This window comes from Gambusia affinis, linkage group LG24 (assembly GCF_019740435.1).
Source record: "Gambusia affinis linkage group LG24, SWU_Gaff_1.0, whole genome shotgun sequence".
In the NCBI taxonomy this organism is placed as follows: domain Eukaryota; kingdom Metazoa; phylum Chordata; class Actinopteri; order Cyprinodontiformes; family Poeciliidae; genus Gambusia; species Gambusia affinis.
This window is the reverse complement of record NC_057891.1, coordinates 5588300-5603983: the sequence shown is the minus strand read 5'-3', so window position 1 is coordinate 5603983 and position 15684 is coordinate 5588300. Positions and strand designations below refer to the sequence as shown.

Sequence of the window (15684 nt, the reverse complement as noted above, 5' to 3'; positions counted from 1 at the left end):
TAAGCTTGCAGGTAAAGCAAAGGCACTGCTGACTGCATGGGCGAATGCTGCTAACAGGAAACTGGATTTTGAACCAAACTGGAGCTGCTTTAATGTAAAAGACAGACTTACATTTCAAGATTTCATCACTTTATCATTGTAAAAAAATTCTATAATCACATTAAAACACAGTCTTTTCAGCATTCCTAAATTATATTCATACAAATTATTCAAATAAAAAAAAAATTTTGTAAACACTTAAGTGTCATAGCATATTATAATTTATGTATTTAAGATCCTTTGATAGGTTAGATAAGTGGATTGACTTAAAACTGCTAAGGACATTTTGAAGAAAAATGTAAAAAAAAAAAAATCTATAGCAATATTTATTTAACGGGAAGCACATTCATTTCCAGTTAAATCCCAACTCAGATGTTTCTCTAGTCTTTTAATTTTAATTTTTTTGAGGCAGCTCTTTCCTGCCTGGCCTCCTCTCCATCTTCACAGACCCGACATTTGGCACAGCCGTGTCACCACAGCAGCTTAATAAAGGACAAACCGCACACAAGCCTCTTCAAGTTTTTCAAGTCCAGTAACATTTTGTTAGATGAAAAGAAGTTTAGAGTCCTGGCAAATGCTTCTCCTCACATCTGAGGTGTCCAGGTTAGCCGAGCCGACAGTGTCCCACAGGGCGGGAGCTTCACACAAGATGCAAATTTAGGGGGGGGGGAAATGCACACGTGAAGCAGCACTTAACCTTTTATAGAGCTCTTTGATGCAAGAATGACTCCGGAAGCGAGCGCGATCACTGGAGGAAATTAATTCACATAAATCCTGGAGTCTCACTTCGCTGATTTAGCATTTCACCCTCCACAACATTGTCCGCAGGAGGTTGAAAGTGCAAACTAAGTTTTCCGTACCCCAAAGATAGCCGTTTGTCATCACGACCATCTTCCTACATTACCCAGAATTCAAGTTGGTTGTAAATTTCAATAAGGAGCCTTGCTGCTACATCTAAATTAGCCTTCTAGGCATTGTGGGGGGGAGGAGGAGGCAGGCAGCAGCTGGTCTGCAACAAAGCAAACACGCATTAATAATGCCGAGCATGTGTTTGGATAAGCACCGAAGTTTGTTTTAATATACAGGCTGTAGACAATGATGTTAGTGATGATGATGGAGCACAATAATAATCCAGCTCTGGATCCCAGTCTAGAACTTTCTCTCAACATGTTGGGATAAAGTTTGATAATTTAGATTGACAGCTGAATGATGTAATAAACATTCAATGCTTTCCTTTGCCATACTTTTGTATTTCAGTTTGATTTTAATGCCCAATTTATAAAAATTTAATGGACATGACTTTTTTTTTTATTCACCTCAATAAAACAGTCTAAAAATCTCCATCATATTGAGCCATAAAAAGAGCTGTCTGTGTCTAAATTTTGCAATGAATGTCTCATTTTGCCACAATTCGGCTTACGTCTTAACCAAAGATGTAAGATAAATCAATGTCATGAAAACTAAGTTCACACAAGTCAAAATGTTCATAGCTCACTATTTAGCAGTAGGACTGGGCCCATTTTATATTTACTTAGGGTCTACAAGTAGCATTTCTGCTAAGAAACCGACTTTAGCCTGAATAATTAGCCAGTTATTATAACTTGTTCTACTCCTGGTCCAACACACCTGAATCCAACAGCTGAATCACGTCTTAAGTCAATCAGGTTCTCGAAAGTCCTGCTAATGACCTCATTATTTGACTCAGGTGTGTTGAAGTAGAGATACATGTAAAAGTTGCAGGACACCGGCCCTCAAGGACCAGGAGTGCCCACCCCTGTTCTACGCTATAAAGAGCAGCACAACAACAATCAATAATATTCAGAGCAAACTGCATCTAATTTAGTGGGTGTTAAGTCTAAAATGTCAAAGTAAAGTAATAACTGCGTTACTGAAGGTTATAAGTCAGAGTAATAGTAAAAGTTACTACATTTTGGACTTGTTTTGACCGAGAAACAATGCACAGTGTAGCTTTGCTCTATCAGGGTTAAAATATCCTGATGCAGCGAATGCATCATTTGGAAAAGTTCCACTTTGATTAAGCTGATGAGCTCCACCTGTGGAGTTTGTGAGTGGCTGCAGAGAAGGACAGAGACCTGGAAGGAATGTTCTGGAGGGATTTAAAAGCAGTGAAAGGATACGTTGAAGGAATACCTACAACTTAAGAAGATGGAACTGAAGACCTGAGACTGCGCTTGGTGGTCAGTGTTGAACGAAGCTGTTTGAACAAGCTGATGCGAAGCTTCTTCCTGGAGGTTTGATTCAATGGAGGCCAGGTGAGCTAGCAGACCAGAACTGTTTTTCATTGTCCTTGCCTTCCTTGACAATTATTTACTTTGAATGTACAGTTGAGAACTTTATAAATGCTGCCTGCTGCTACTTTGGAGATGCTGTGGACTGAATGTTTTGTTGTTAAACAAACAAACGAGATTTAAAACGATATTGTGGGTAAGAAAGTAAGAATTTTGTGCTCGGCTAGTCGTTAGCTGTGCTTTCATATACTTTGGGTGTTGTTGTATTGAAGTTATTAGAATGGTAATAACTGCAGGCTTTCTGCCTGAAAGTTGATTTGATGAGTGTGACTGATGCTTTGCTAAGCTGTAGTGACTAATGCCTTTCTGCTTGTATGTATTCGTTTTGGTGAGCAATAAGCTTTTCTTCTTGTGAGCTTCATGTGGGCACACAAAAGTAAACATGAATACAGTTTTAAAGTTGGGGAGTTTTGTGCAAATATGTATTTTTATTTTGGAATAATCTGTGGAAGCTCTGAGCATTGATACTGAGGTAATTAAACTTGACTGAGGACAGAATAATGAGGTAATTACCTCTGGTGTACAGTTCTTCACAAGAGGTGAAATCAATGAGGAAATGCATTTTCAAATGTAGTTTGCTTCTCCATAAATTGTGAATTAAAATTGGGAAAAAAACCACCTATGTAACATTGTCAGCAGACCTTTTAAATTCGCTGAGCATTTAGGCATTTTGAAGATGTGTAGCTACACAGAAAACGTTCTCTGATGCAGTTCAGGAGGAAAACTGGTGAATGTTCCTGGTAAAGAAAATCAATGTGTTGTTTGAGGATGTCTTTGAACAACAGTTATTTACCACACTGCACATCCACACATTCCTGTTTGAGATAAGTCAGCAGAGTCGCACAGAAGTTAGGCAAAATGTTCACCCTTTTAAATGAGAATAAGTCTTTGCACACGGTTTGTGAAGCTGTCATAAATAGCATCATTATGAGCTTTACCAGGCAAGAAAGTTTGTACTATAAAAGTTACACGGCTGTCAGCAAGAAGACTAACTAAGCAGTTTCTGCTCTTGCAGTTTAATTTCAGACTTCTTCTTTTGGGAACCTAAAGCCTAGAAAATATGCAAGAGGGCCAAACCTCCATGCATTAAAGCTTTTTCAGAGTGTCGAGACAGACCGTCCCAATTTGTGTCCATCATCTCGCTTTGTACATGATTTTCTGTTTAGTGGGGAAATTAAGGAGAAAATACAGAAGAAAACAAACCAGTAGGAGTTATTAGAGGTTTGTTGCCATGCGGTAACATCTGCTACCTTGTAGATTGCTTCTGCTTTCTCTGTGTCGCATTTCTTCACTTCCAATCAAACTATGTCTAATATCGAACAGGGATAACATGGATGAGTGCTTTTATGAGGAAAAACAAGTAACTGCTACACTTCGTTTAGGTAGCAATTACCTAAACTAAGGTGGCAACAACTGCTATCAACCATTAATGAGCTATTTCTGGCTGAGCGCAAATCATAGTTTCACCTATGCAGCAAAGCATTAACCAACAAACACCATGTTTGACTGCTGGTACGATCTCTTTCTGAAACGCTACTTTCAACTAGATGCCACATTAGAAAAAGTTCTACTCTTCTCTTGTTGCTGACTCATGAACTCTGACCTTAATTAAGACGTGTTAGGCCTCCAGTTCTTTGGATGATGTTTTATGACCGTCTGGATGATTAATCTGTACATTTGTAAGTTATTTCATTAGAGTTAGTGGATCATGATTCTCACTATGGTGCAGCAGAGTCCAACACCTTAATGCAGTGTTTCTCAGTTCCGGTCCTCAGTCCCTCCCTGCCCTGCATGTTTTAGGTGTTCCCCTTCTGCCACACACCTGGATTGAATCTGTGGGTGATTAACCGGCTCCTGCAGAACTTGATGGTCATGCAATCATATGGATCAGCTGTTCTGAAATAGAGACACATCTAAAACATGAAGAGCAGGACTGAGGACTGGAATTGAGAAGCACTGGCTTAATGGATGACTGCAACTTTTTCCTCACCTGTTCCTACATTTCTGTTGATTGGGATGCAAAGTGTTGGGTTTTCAGGTACATTAGCCTGAAAACCCAACCGTAGTTTTTTTTTTAGTTTTTTTTATTAATTTACTTAAAAATATATATATCTTCATTTTGGAGCTTTGATCTGAGTCTAAAATTAAGTTCTGGGTACATCTCTCATGTTCAGACTACAGTCATTTACAGAATCATTATATCTACCATATGGGAAACCATGGTTGCCATGGTGATATCTGCAGAGGATCATAACAGAAACTGTCATAGTATAAAGCTTAACAGACAGAAATCAGCCCTGAGGCAGATATGTTTGCAAATCGAAGCTTTAAAAACCGCAGAGACCTTGACCCAGGATTTTAGCTTGAACTCTTCTCCAACGAGAGCTTTTCAGGCCCGGTAAACCCACACCTTTCATTCCTTCAATGTATTGTGTTAATGAGAAACCACACAGGAATGGCCAGGTAATCATGTGGAGCTTTAAAGTGGTGGACTGATACCACACCGAAGTGCATTAGGGCAGTAATAAGACTAAGCTTGGCTTGGATCATGTCTGACACATTCCCCATCCCTGTGAGCTCTAACCATTAAATCGATTTCCATCTGTGAATCCCGGGTCCGCTCCACTCTGGTGAAAGCACGGCTGGTTAGTCGGGGATTTGCAAGGTGTGGATGAACTTTGAAGATGTGAACAAATGTTAAGATGCAGTGCTTGGACCTGTGTGGTTTGGATTTCTCACCGAATCCGTTTTCTTTTTCAGTTGCGTTACGGTAGAGAACAAATGAGATGAAGCAGTTTGTTAAATCTGTCTCCTTTTTTTTTTTTTTTTTTACTTGTTTTCCTGTGAAAATATTCCCAAAGTGTGCCTCCATTAAATATTTTCACTGCCTCACTAAATATAAACATCTTAACAACGTGCTGCGAGCATGAACGACTCCTTGCATTGAAAAATTATCTAACAAAAACAGTTCAGCTGATTTGTTCTACAAAGCAGCTGAACCAAATCAACTTTTTATACAACTAGACTAAATCAAATGCACAAAAAGGAATATATTTTGACAACTTTAACCTAATGACCACAACTTCTGGTGTTGACATCAAGGTTGTTTTCATATTTTTTCATGATTACACATCTTTAGGTGCACTAAAGGACCATTTTTGGAGGCTTTGTTTTTCAGAAACACTATTTTTTTTTTTTTTTTATGTCAAACATCTGCCAAATCCTCACTGATGGTGAATCCAGTGTCATTAATTCTTAGGAACGATTTGTTGGCTTCTGTTTTGAGAACTGACCACAAGTCTTGAGTTGGATAAAAGATCTGGAGAGTTCCCAATTTAGAGGTCCAAAATTTGAGTAAGTTTGTCTGCTAATCCCTTGTGGACATTTGCCTTACGCTGCTGTATGAAAACAATCTGGTACCTGTTTCCCAATAACGCCATTAAATGCATATTATTGACATTCTGGAAGGACTTTGCTATCACCTAGTGATCAGAGTTGTGTAATTTTTTTGTGGATAGTTGGATAAAGATCCTCCTGGATGTTTAGGCCCTATTCTTTTTTCCTGGCTGTGGTTCTAGGTAAAACTCGATCTTTGGCTCTTTCCCAGAAATTATCTACACAATCTGGAAGTTCTCAATGATCTAGAAAACGTTTTTTTCTTTTTATGATGTTCCACTCTTCTTCCAGTCTCACCCGTCCAAATAGCTTCACAAAAGTCTGGAAGTTGCCTGTCCTGTTTCTTGTATAGCATATTCTTTGATATGTTTTCCTTCCACTCAATTTCCCACAAGTATGCTTGGAGGAAGTACCTTAAACACCACAGTGATTTAACGTCATGTTTGTAATGTTTGTGTGTGAATATCTTCTATGACCAGCGAGTAATACATTCAATGCGTATAAAGTTTAAGCTTTCAGATTTCTTTTGTTACTATTCTATCTTCTACAGCGTCCAACCTTTACTGGTATTCAATCAATAACGGCCATATTGCAAAACAGTTTGTACTGCAAACCCGTTGCAGGAACACTACATGCAACACATTCCTTATTCTTGCCTCAATTAACTTTTGGAAATGTGGGCACTTTAAGGGGACTTGAGTTAATGTCACGCAGGGAGAATAACGGGGATTGTCTGTGTGTGTTTGTGTCATGCTGCGAACTCGTGTCAGCAGGTGGCAGCTCTTCTGAAAGTCTGAAAAAGCAGAAATTTTCATCCCCCGCACCGGCTTGTTTGGGATCGGGCGGTCTCCGTTGTTGTGACTGCATCAGGAGAGCAAAATAATGCATAATTCATTGTTTACCTGATGGACACAAAGTCTAATTAAATCTGCACAGCGTCACCCGCTGTGACAGGAGTGTACATTTTTTTCCTTTTCCCCCCACTTTTGCTTTGTTGTGTAAAGTGACATAAATGTGTCACATTAGTGCCCAACAAAGACTTAACTGCTTTTTGCAGCTGTATCCAATTCTCAGCTTCCTGTCAGTAGATTGCAACACAGATCCAAGCTAAATTAAAATAACTTCAAGTAATTTTAGTGGATTGGCTGAGAGTGAGTAAATCTGGGAAAAGGCAAACTTATTATTTCCTTAATTCATAGAAGCAGCATGTGCAACAAGCATGGCCCTGCTTGGAGTTATTGCCTGGTGTCAGTTCATACGGAGCAAGATCCTCCCCTTTACATAATTCCTTATTAAACCTCTGAAGGAGTAGAAATATCCTGCCGTCTCAGAACTATTACATCGGTTCAGTGAGGTGAACACAGTCTGTCAGAGTGGAACAGTGTGTCCTCATTCATTCCCCCACGCACTCCCATACACAAAGCGCTGTGTACAAACCTACACTGTCGATCAATATCTGTCCGTTGGGGAAGTGTTTTCAATGGGATTCAAATGACTTTTTTTTTCTTCTTTTTTCTTATTTGTGCATTCTCTAAAGGAATATGAGTTTTTACCAGCAGCCGATAAAATCAGTGAAGGTTTCTGTTGCATATTTTCTTTGTGTCTCATAAACCAGCCTGGAGGGTCAAGCAGTAAAGAGTTGCACTGTACAATTTAAATTACGTCTGGTTGCAGAGGTGTGAGAATGTGAGAATAAAACTGCTCTGCTACAAGTTATTCAAATGTTGACATGTTCATGTTTCACCAGGGTTGATATATCTGCAGAAGCAACTGTTTGCCCCACCTGCCTTCCTTTCCTGTCTGTGTGCATTGCATTTGAAATAAACCCAAAGCAATTTCTAATAGTTTTTTTGTGAACTTGCAGCAAACGTTATGCGCCACTTTAGAGCTTCTTGGCATTCAAACAATACCAATTGCTACATCGCCAGATAGAAAGTTTCTTGTCTTTTGAGATATTGATATGCTTGTTGCCTTGCTTTGTGTTGTTTCCTGTTTTGTTCTTTAACTTGCTGGCTGGCTAAAGGTCTGTGATTAGTCAGAAAAGTGCAATCAGTGCACCTCTAGTCTTTATCTTGACAATGCATTTAGGTTTGCTATGATGCCTCAGTAATATGCTGTACCTATCCAGCTCTGTGTTTTTGTTTGTTTCAAGAAACATAAATCTTCCAAACCATCTTCTCTGAATCTACTGCTGAACTAAATTGTTGCCTGAATTGAGTTTGAGTATATTGGAGTGAAATCTAGCGGCCTTGCCTGCATATGAAGGAAAATGGTATCCTAGTCGCCTGTGATTGCATGTAATGTGTCTCTGAACGGCGCAGATGGCTGGCTGGAGCTCATCCTTGAAGTGAGGTGCTTCAGAAATGTTACAGATGTGGGTCTACCAGCGTTTGGAAAGCATTTTTAGCCTCAGCTTCATCCTGCATGGCACAGCCAGATGGCTGCTGTTCATCACTCGCACATGCCGTTTTATTTATTTAAGCATTTCTTGGAGGCAGATAAAAGCTCCAATGGTTAAGTCCCAACGAGATGAAGTAAATGTTTCATATCTGCCTGTAAATTAACTGAAAGATGCAGCTGTTGTTGTAGGGGGGGAAAAGGTAATCCATTCAGAAAAAAAAGTGCCTATTCAACAACAGATCTTGGCTCAGATTTGTTGGTCTTACTTTTTCCTCCCGTATCATAGTAACCCAGATGGCTGCTGTCTGTTTCCATGGTTACAGTGTGGGGAGGTTGGCTGGAAGAGGCGGTATAATGATGCACATGTGCCAACATGTGAACAGGCTACAGCCGGAAAGTGTGTCTAAGTTTTTATCTGCTTTCCTTTTACGGACACAGAAGTGCAAAAAGTGTTGATTGATGTTTCCAAGTGTTACCGTCGGCGATACGATCACACACTGATGCAAGCGGGCCAGCTTTTTCTTTCTTGAGGAGGGAAACTAAAACCCCCAATAGAAGCTTGGAACCATTTCCAAGGTGCATGCCAAATCCATTTAATTATTTCAGCTCCGTCTCACTAATATTGCAGAACAGTTTAGAAAATTGACAATATTTTTTTGCCCATTTTACTGCCATTAGTTGGTTTTAGGTACAAATTTGCCCATAATTGTGCAAATCTACAGTTTTTTTTCTTCTTGTTTCTCTAAAAATCTCTCAGTATGTAATTCAGCTCCAGGTGAGCTGAGAATTGAAGCAGAGAAATATTTCTTAAGTGACGCAGCTGGAATTGCAGAGATTTAACCGAACTGCTATTTTTATCTTGAATAATGATCCAAACGCAAAATAATTTATTCCATCTTTGGGTTTTTTGTTACATATTTCTCTAAAGATTAGAAAACAGCAATAGGCTTGGATTATTGTGAAGTACTTGAGACAAAAATAATCAGCAAAAAAGGAGCTCAGGGGCCTTATAAAGGGGACTACAGACAAATTGTGATATAAGAACCTCTGAGGGACTGATGTACATCCCATTGTCATTTTTCAATTGCTCCATATAGGCTATAACAAAAATCTTAGTCTTATAAACTGATGACTGCAAGCTCAGCTACAGAACTGATAAAGTTTTCACACCGCTTGAACTCTTTCAACACAAACTTGAGGTTCTGCATTTAAAGCAGCAAGCAACTTTGCAAATTAGGACTTTTGACCTCAATCTGGACAATCTCAGATTGAGCAAAGTCCAGAAGGTTTGAACTTTGACTAGGTCATCAAACTACCTCAACCAATCCGGTTGTGTGTTTAAGGTCTTTTTCTGGATTGTTTTTTTAACCAATATTTTTCTGTTTTGTCCCAATAACAGAAACATTTTCAATATTGCAAACGCATCATCATTATGATGATGACGGGGATTCGTTTCACGTTCTAGCCACCACCATGTTTCACGGTGTGGGTGGGTTAAGTATCTGATAGAAACTTAATATGGTGTAAATATCAAAAAAGGCAGCAGTTCAAGAAATCTTTTATTCATTCATCCATTCATCTCTATGCAAGCATAGCTTCTGTATCTGAGTCAATGATTGGTGGTGGGAAGCAAGCAAGGAGAAAGGCCAATATTTGGAGACTACTGGATTTCTACCAAATATTTGCTTGGATGACAAGACTTTCACTCGCTTGCTTCAGAGCTTAAACAGAATGAGTATAAAATATGACCATCATCTCCTTAAATGTCCTATTTATCCGTATATGAATGTGAAACTTAAACTAAATGATGGTTGGTTTACAGTGAACTTCGTAGAATTACTTTGAGTCAAAAGGGATTTGCTTGTTTGAGTTTGTAGTAAATTCTGTTTGCATCGTTGACATCAAGTTTTTCAAAAAGTTGGGAATGTATGGAAAGAGAAGAGGGACACATTTCATCTCAGAAATGCTCATATAAAGATTAACCATTGTGTTTCAAATACAGTATTTTAAATTTAAAAATATTCAGTTCTTCATTGATATGTATATTGGCGTATAAACATATTGTATGATTTCTTTTTAAACGTTTTTGTTCATAAGTTTATATTTGAATAAAAAACTGAACTCTTGTTTTAGGTGAATGTTCAATGGAGGCTGTAGTTACAGATTGGTAGAAGGATCCATTGTTTCTCGTCTGCCTCATATTGCATTGCATCCCAATTATCTACGCTCTTGTTTTTTTTCATTGCCAGATTCTTGTGTCTGCTTTTGCTGCGTACATCCGTTCTTCATCTCAAACTTAATTCTTCAGTCCTTGGCAATAAACTGCTTCCATTTATCGGTTCCTTTTGGTTTAATAAATAAAAATTATCCACACTCCTCAGCCAGTTGCCTCAAGAATTTAGGTTTGGCTGGGCAGATCCACACAAATACATATTTGTCATGATTAGCATAATAAGCATCAAGAAAGTTAAAGTAGTAATTGTTGCAGTAAGCATCCGACTATTTAGGTTTGAAATTAAATGCTCTTTTTGTGACCCATCAACTTTCACTCTTTCCCCACTACTTCAGTGCAACACACTGGCTCAATCTGGTTGTCAAGTAGTATTGCACCTTCGTATTTCAGATTGACAAACTGCAGTTTCCTTTAGTTTGGATGCCATTTTTTCATTAAATGGGGTCATTATTTAAAAAACATATGATCTTACATATCCTTAAAACTTAACCGCATCAAAAGACCAACACTAAATCTCATCAATCTTGACCTGATTCTAATTGGTTGCTTTGACATCAGGGCCGATTAAAAAGTGAAGTAAAACGATGCCGTCTTCGTTTTATAAGTGCAGTAACCACCAGAGCCACAGGATGGCCGAGTCCCGATGAACTCTACGCCTCAGTGAGCGCAAATGTCTTTGTCAGAACAATGTCTTCTGAAGACATCACCAGCAGCAAACAGCTTGAAGACACTGCACTGTAGATGGTTTTTACTCAATGCAGAGCAATAAATTATTTTCCAGCACATTTGCTTCCAAACAGCCACAGAAGACACCAGGGCTTCCCCCCTCGGTGGTGAATCCGGCAGCCTGCTGAGGCCCCTCGTATTCCATGCACAGATCCCGGGAAACGGAGCATATGGGAGCTTGAGCGCTCAGCTGGGATATGTGCATCAGCATGCACACACGAGGTTGGCCGGGCTTGACAATGCGTAATGCATTCGTCATGCCAGCCGAGCCAAGCAGGCATGGAGGGTCTTTCTTCCTAACCGAGCCCCACAAGGTGATTTGATAATACAGATGGGAGCTGTCAGGCATTTCTGGAAAACAAGACGAGGAAGGAGAAGAGGAGCAGGAGGAGGAGGATGGGAACACACAGAGGATGACAAAGAAATCATATGCGCTCCGTGGATGAAAGTTTCTCCTGTACGAGTGTAAAATTGAGGTTAATAAAAAGATGTATAGGTGGATGTTTCATTGTCTGAGCATATGAGAAAGAGGTTGCTTTCCTTTGAAGAGCATTCTCACATCTCAGAGATGAAGAAGATAAAACGAGTCATTCGATAAAGAAAATAATTGCTATAATTTCCATTATATGACAACACATGAAACTGAGCAGAGCTGAAATGCTTTATGTCCAACAAGCAGATGTTAGAAGCACTGGACTGAAGTGATTCCTTTCTAGAAATCCATCTATCCATAAAGCACATCATGTGGGGATCAACACTGCCATCATCTGCACTGATAAGCTATTGTGGGGTATATTTAGGTTTATCCCCTTAAGGTTGTCCCAGTTTCCATATGCACCAATCTGCTTTTGCTATAAAAGATCAGCTTTGCACCACATGTGTTCATTTCAGTGGTCTTTCAGATGCATTCACCCCAATTTCCAAGGTGAATGGGTCTCAGAGGAGGGATGCTGGCTCTCTATAATCCCCAGGTTTTCGCCAAGCTGTATTCAAAGCTGCCCAAATCGGCGAGCGCTCCTTATCTGTCTGTTTCTGGACTGGCCGCATGTCCAGGGGTTTTCCCCGCACATGTTTAAACACCTCCTGGCTGCCCTGGAGGAACAATACATACATGCCCGAGAATTTTTCCACAATTTATACGTTGTAATTATGCATTGTTAGAAATGCTGTCAGTGCCAGGGTTTTCCAAATGACTTTGAGCCTGAACTTGATTTTGTTGCCAAATAGTGTTTGGCACTGGAGTTGCTAGTTTGCTACTGGCCAATAAATTTAGGTGAAATATAACTGCCTCCAACCTGTATTTTATAGTGATTTTACATAATCGACAAAGTTATGGTCGTACTGTTTAAAAAGCAGGATTAAATTAGTAAAAGTCATTGTAGCAAACAGAACTTTGGCTTCTGGTATTTAATTCATTTGATTAGTGCCACTTGTGAAAATGAGGAATATATTTCTGTTTCCCCATTTTGATCCTTTTTTTTTGTTGTTTTCAAAAATAAAACAAGTATCAATCTTAATAAATTTTTACAAAGAAAGCGGATTCACATTTTACATAGACTTCAAATTATAGATCTAGTAATAAGATGCTTCTCAGAAAACACCAGTGCTATGCCATGGTGCACTGCCCAGTCAGTGGAGCAGAACATTCAGCTGGAATCGAACCAACACCTCCCAGCAAGCCTTCACCGACAGACCCCCAGCGTTACGGAGAGCTGATGTTCACATGCATTTCAGCTCCGCTAGATTCGACCTCACAGCAGAGAAAAATAAATAAAAAATTACACAACTCCATGGATGCTGGTGATCCAATGATTAAGAAAAAAAATCCTGAGGCTTCAATTACCAACGCAGAGCTGAAATGACACCAATTCAGGTTATTAATACATCGTGTTGCTCATTCTGTGACATGCAATCTGCCATCTGGTTTGTGCTCCAGCAGCTGCTGCATGTACACTTAGATGTGCTCAAAATACTGCAATCTTAGAAGTTATCTACAAACAAGGGAAAAAAGGAGAAAGTTGAGCCTCAAGACTCTCATTAATAGATAAGCTGGTGACAGTTTTACGAATTGCTCACCCTTGGGGCCGATTGATTTGCAAAAGAAACCTCAAGGCAAACCTTTCCCAACCCTCACAATTACATGACAACTTCATCCCAGACGGTTTCATTCCAGATGTCTGGCTGATAAATGATTATATTGGATATCAATTGGTCATGACTATGATAGCCAAATGCTCTCCTGTTTTCTCCAGTTATGTTCTCAAAGTGTGGCTTTTGCGAGTCTGAATGACTATTTGTGATCCAGGTTGGATTTCATTTGAAGCCTGATGGGGAATCATGTTTGGTTTTAGGATTAAAAATTATCTTTGCGTTAGGTTTTGTAAGTTACAGGAAACATTTCTGTAGATCATTATGGAGAAATATCGTTCGAATTTTTCCAGATACATTCTAAACTTTTGTAAACTTTCAATTGAATAAAGTTCAACATCTGTGTTGAGGTTTTGGTTATTTGTAGTTAAACGTTTACCTTCATGCTTTTATTTTGAAAACTGTTTATGCAGCAGCTCTGTTTTCTCTCTTAATGCTTTTTCTTTTTCTCCCCAAGAACTTAAATGCTAAGAAAAAACATACAGGAGCAAAATAAGACAAAATCTAAACATAGATGCAATATCTAGGAGCCACAGACTCATTTTACTAATTATTGCAATACCAGTAACCATCTGACTATTTTGATTTGAAAGTTAAATGCTCTATATGCATCCTTAACACAGTCATTAAATAGAAATTATAATATTTAAATTGCAATCCATCATCCAGTTTAAGTGTTTAGCATTCTATTATCGAGCCATTGCAATACAATCTGGTAATCACTTGCATCCATCTTGTTGCATAGCGATGTGTAAGGTGTCAGAGTTGTGGCTGTCATGCTGCAGAATGTGTTTGACTTGATACGGCTAATAGAGACGCTACAGCAGAGGATGTGTAAAGAGGCCATGCTGGAGTGTGTTGCATCCAGCGCTGGGTATCGTCATCAAGCTATTGAAATGCAAGGGAGATACCAGTTAGTAAGACTGGCTTTTAGTTTTCTCTCTCCTCCTCCATTTCTTGCAGTGTAGAACTAGAACTTCCATTAGATATTATATGTGGAAGAAAAAACCTCTAGAATCACAACATAACGGACTTTTAATGTATGTTTAGGCACATTAGAGCAAAGCCTAATTTAGGTGATACATTAGTGAAGCAAACACTTAATTCCCAAAGATGCAGTTTTAATGGGAATGCTTTGTTTCAATAAGCTGAAGCTAGTATGTATGGATTACACAGAAAAGCATAAAAAAAGCATGCACAGAGAATAATGCATGAATCATGGTGAATTTTTCATGAAAAGTTTGCTCTCACACCTTATACAAACTCTCCCCTAAAGCATCTATGCATTCTGAAATGTCTGTCTGTCCTAACATCGCTCGTGTTCTGCTGTACCTTATTTCACATTCCTACTTCAGAATAAACAAGTCAAATGCTCCTGCAGAGTAAATTTAGCCAAGATCCTTGGTGCTGACTGGAAATGCTATTACCTGCCATGGTAACTCTGGGAGTGCTTGAGGAATCAGAGCGCAGCTTCTCTGATTTTAGAAGTGTAAATCTTTCTTCTCGGGGTGAATTGATGGCTCTGCCTGCCTCCAAAAGGAAATGAACTGGCTTTATTAGCCAAGGTGACACTGAATGATGAAAAGCGTGGTTTTTAACTTGCTTATTTATACTTCTGTTTTTTGGGTACATACAAGCCTGCAGCATGGAAAGACTGACAGCTATATATCACAAGGTATTAACACCCTGAGAACTCAGAAGCACTAACCTTGACGGCAGTCCGGCACAAAACGCTGCATAGTTTTGAATCAGAGGGAAAATTTAACATGGATTTAGATTATTTTGAAACTTGATGCAAATGTTAAATGAATGCCCTTTCAGAGGTTGGAATAAATATGGTTGCTACAAAATGTAGTTTATTACACGAAATAGTAATATCCATTTGAGTTTGCTTAAAGAACCGGATGTGCACCGGATGCTCACATTAACGCCATTTTTTTCCGTTGCAGAGAAACCGACCGTTATCGACGTGGGCATCTACGTCAACAGCATCGGACCCGTGTCGTCCATCGACATGGTGAGTCGGGTTTTCTTCATCCTCACACCTGTAGCCTGACTCCAGAGCCTCATCAAACATGAGCGCCGTCATTTCTCATGTTGCATTTGGAGGTGGTCTGTGCCCCCACAGATGTTGTCATTGCAGTTCGAGCCAAGAAAGACAGGTGTGGGTTTTGGTTTGCTTGATCAGCGTGGATCGAGCCAGAAAAACAAAACAAAAACACAACTAGCCAGTTTGGGTTTTTCTGTAGATAATCATGAGAAATCAAAGAAAAATAGAAACAGCTTTGAATAAGTTTTCTAAAAAGACCAGAATGCTGGATTAGAGGCATAGAAAAAATCAAATTGCTGAAAGTAAAAGCCTGATTTGCAACAATGGGAAAATAGCTGCTTCTCAAAGCATTAGGAGTTTGTTCTCGATTATTATGCAAAAAT

At 39.1% G+C, this 15684-nt stretch overlaps 2 protein-coding genes across 5 annotated transcripts in view; one reads left to right on the top strand and one right to left on the bottom strand.

The window, feature by feature from the left end:
• The window catches only part of LOC122827262 (gamma-aminobutyric acid receptor subunit beta-3-like), a 111721-nt gene that overhangs the window by 73609 nt on the left and 22428 nt on the right, over positions 1-15684 (bottom strand). The gene's annotated exons all lie outside the window — the stretch shown is intronic.
• The window catches only part of LOC122827264 (gamma-aminobutyric acid receptor subunit gamma-3-like), a 71436-nt gene continuing 57813 nt past the window's right edge, over positions 2062-15684 (top strand). The window contains exons 1-2 of the mRNA XM_044110022.1: positions 2062-2312; positions 15201-15268. Of these exons, the coding sequence (XP_043965957.1) occupies positions 15266-15268 (3 nt within the window). The 5' untranslated portion in view covers positions 2062-2312; positions 15201-15265. The remainder of the gene's footprint in view (positions 2313-15200; positions 15269-15684) is intronic.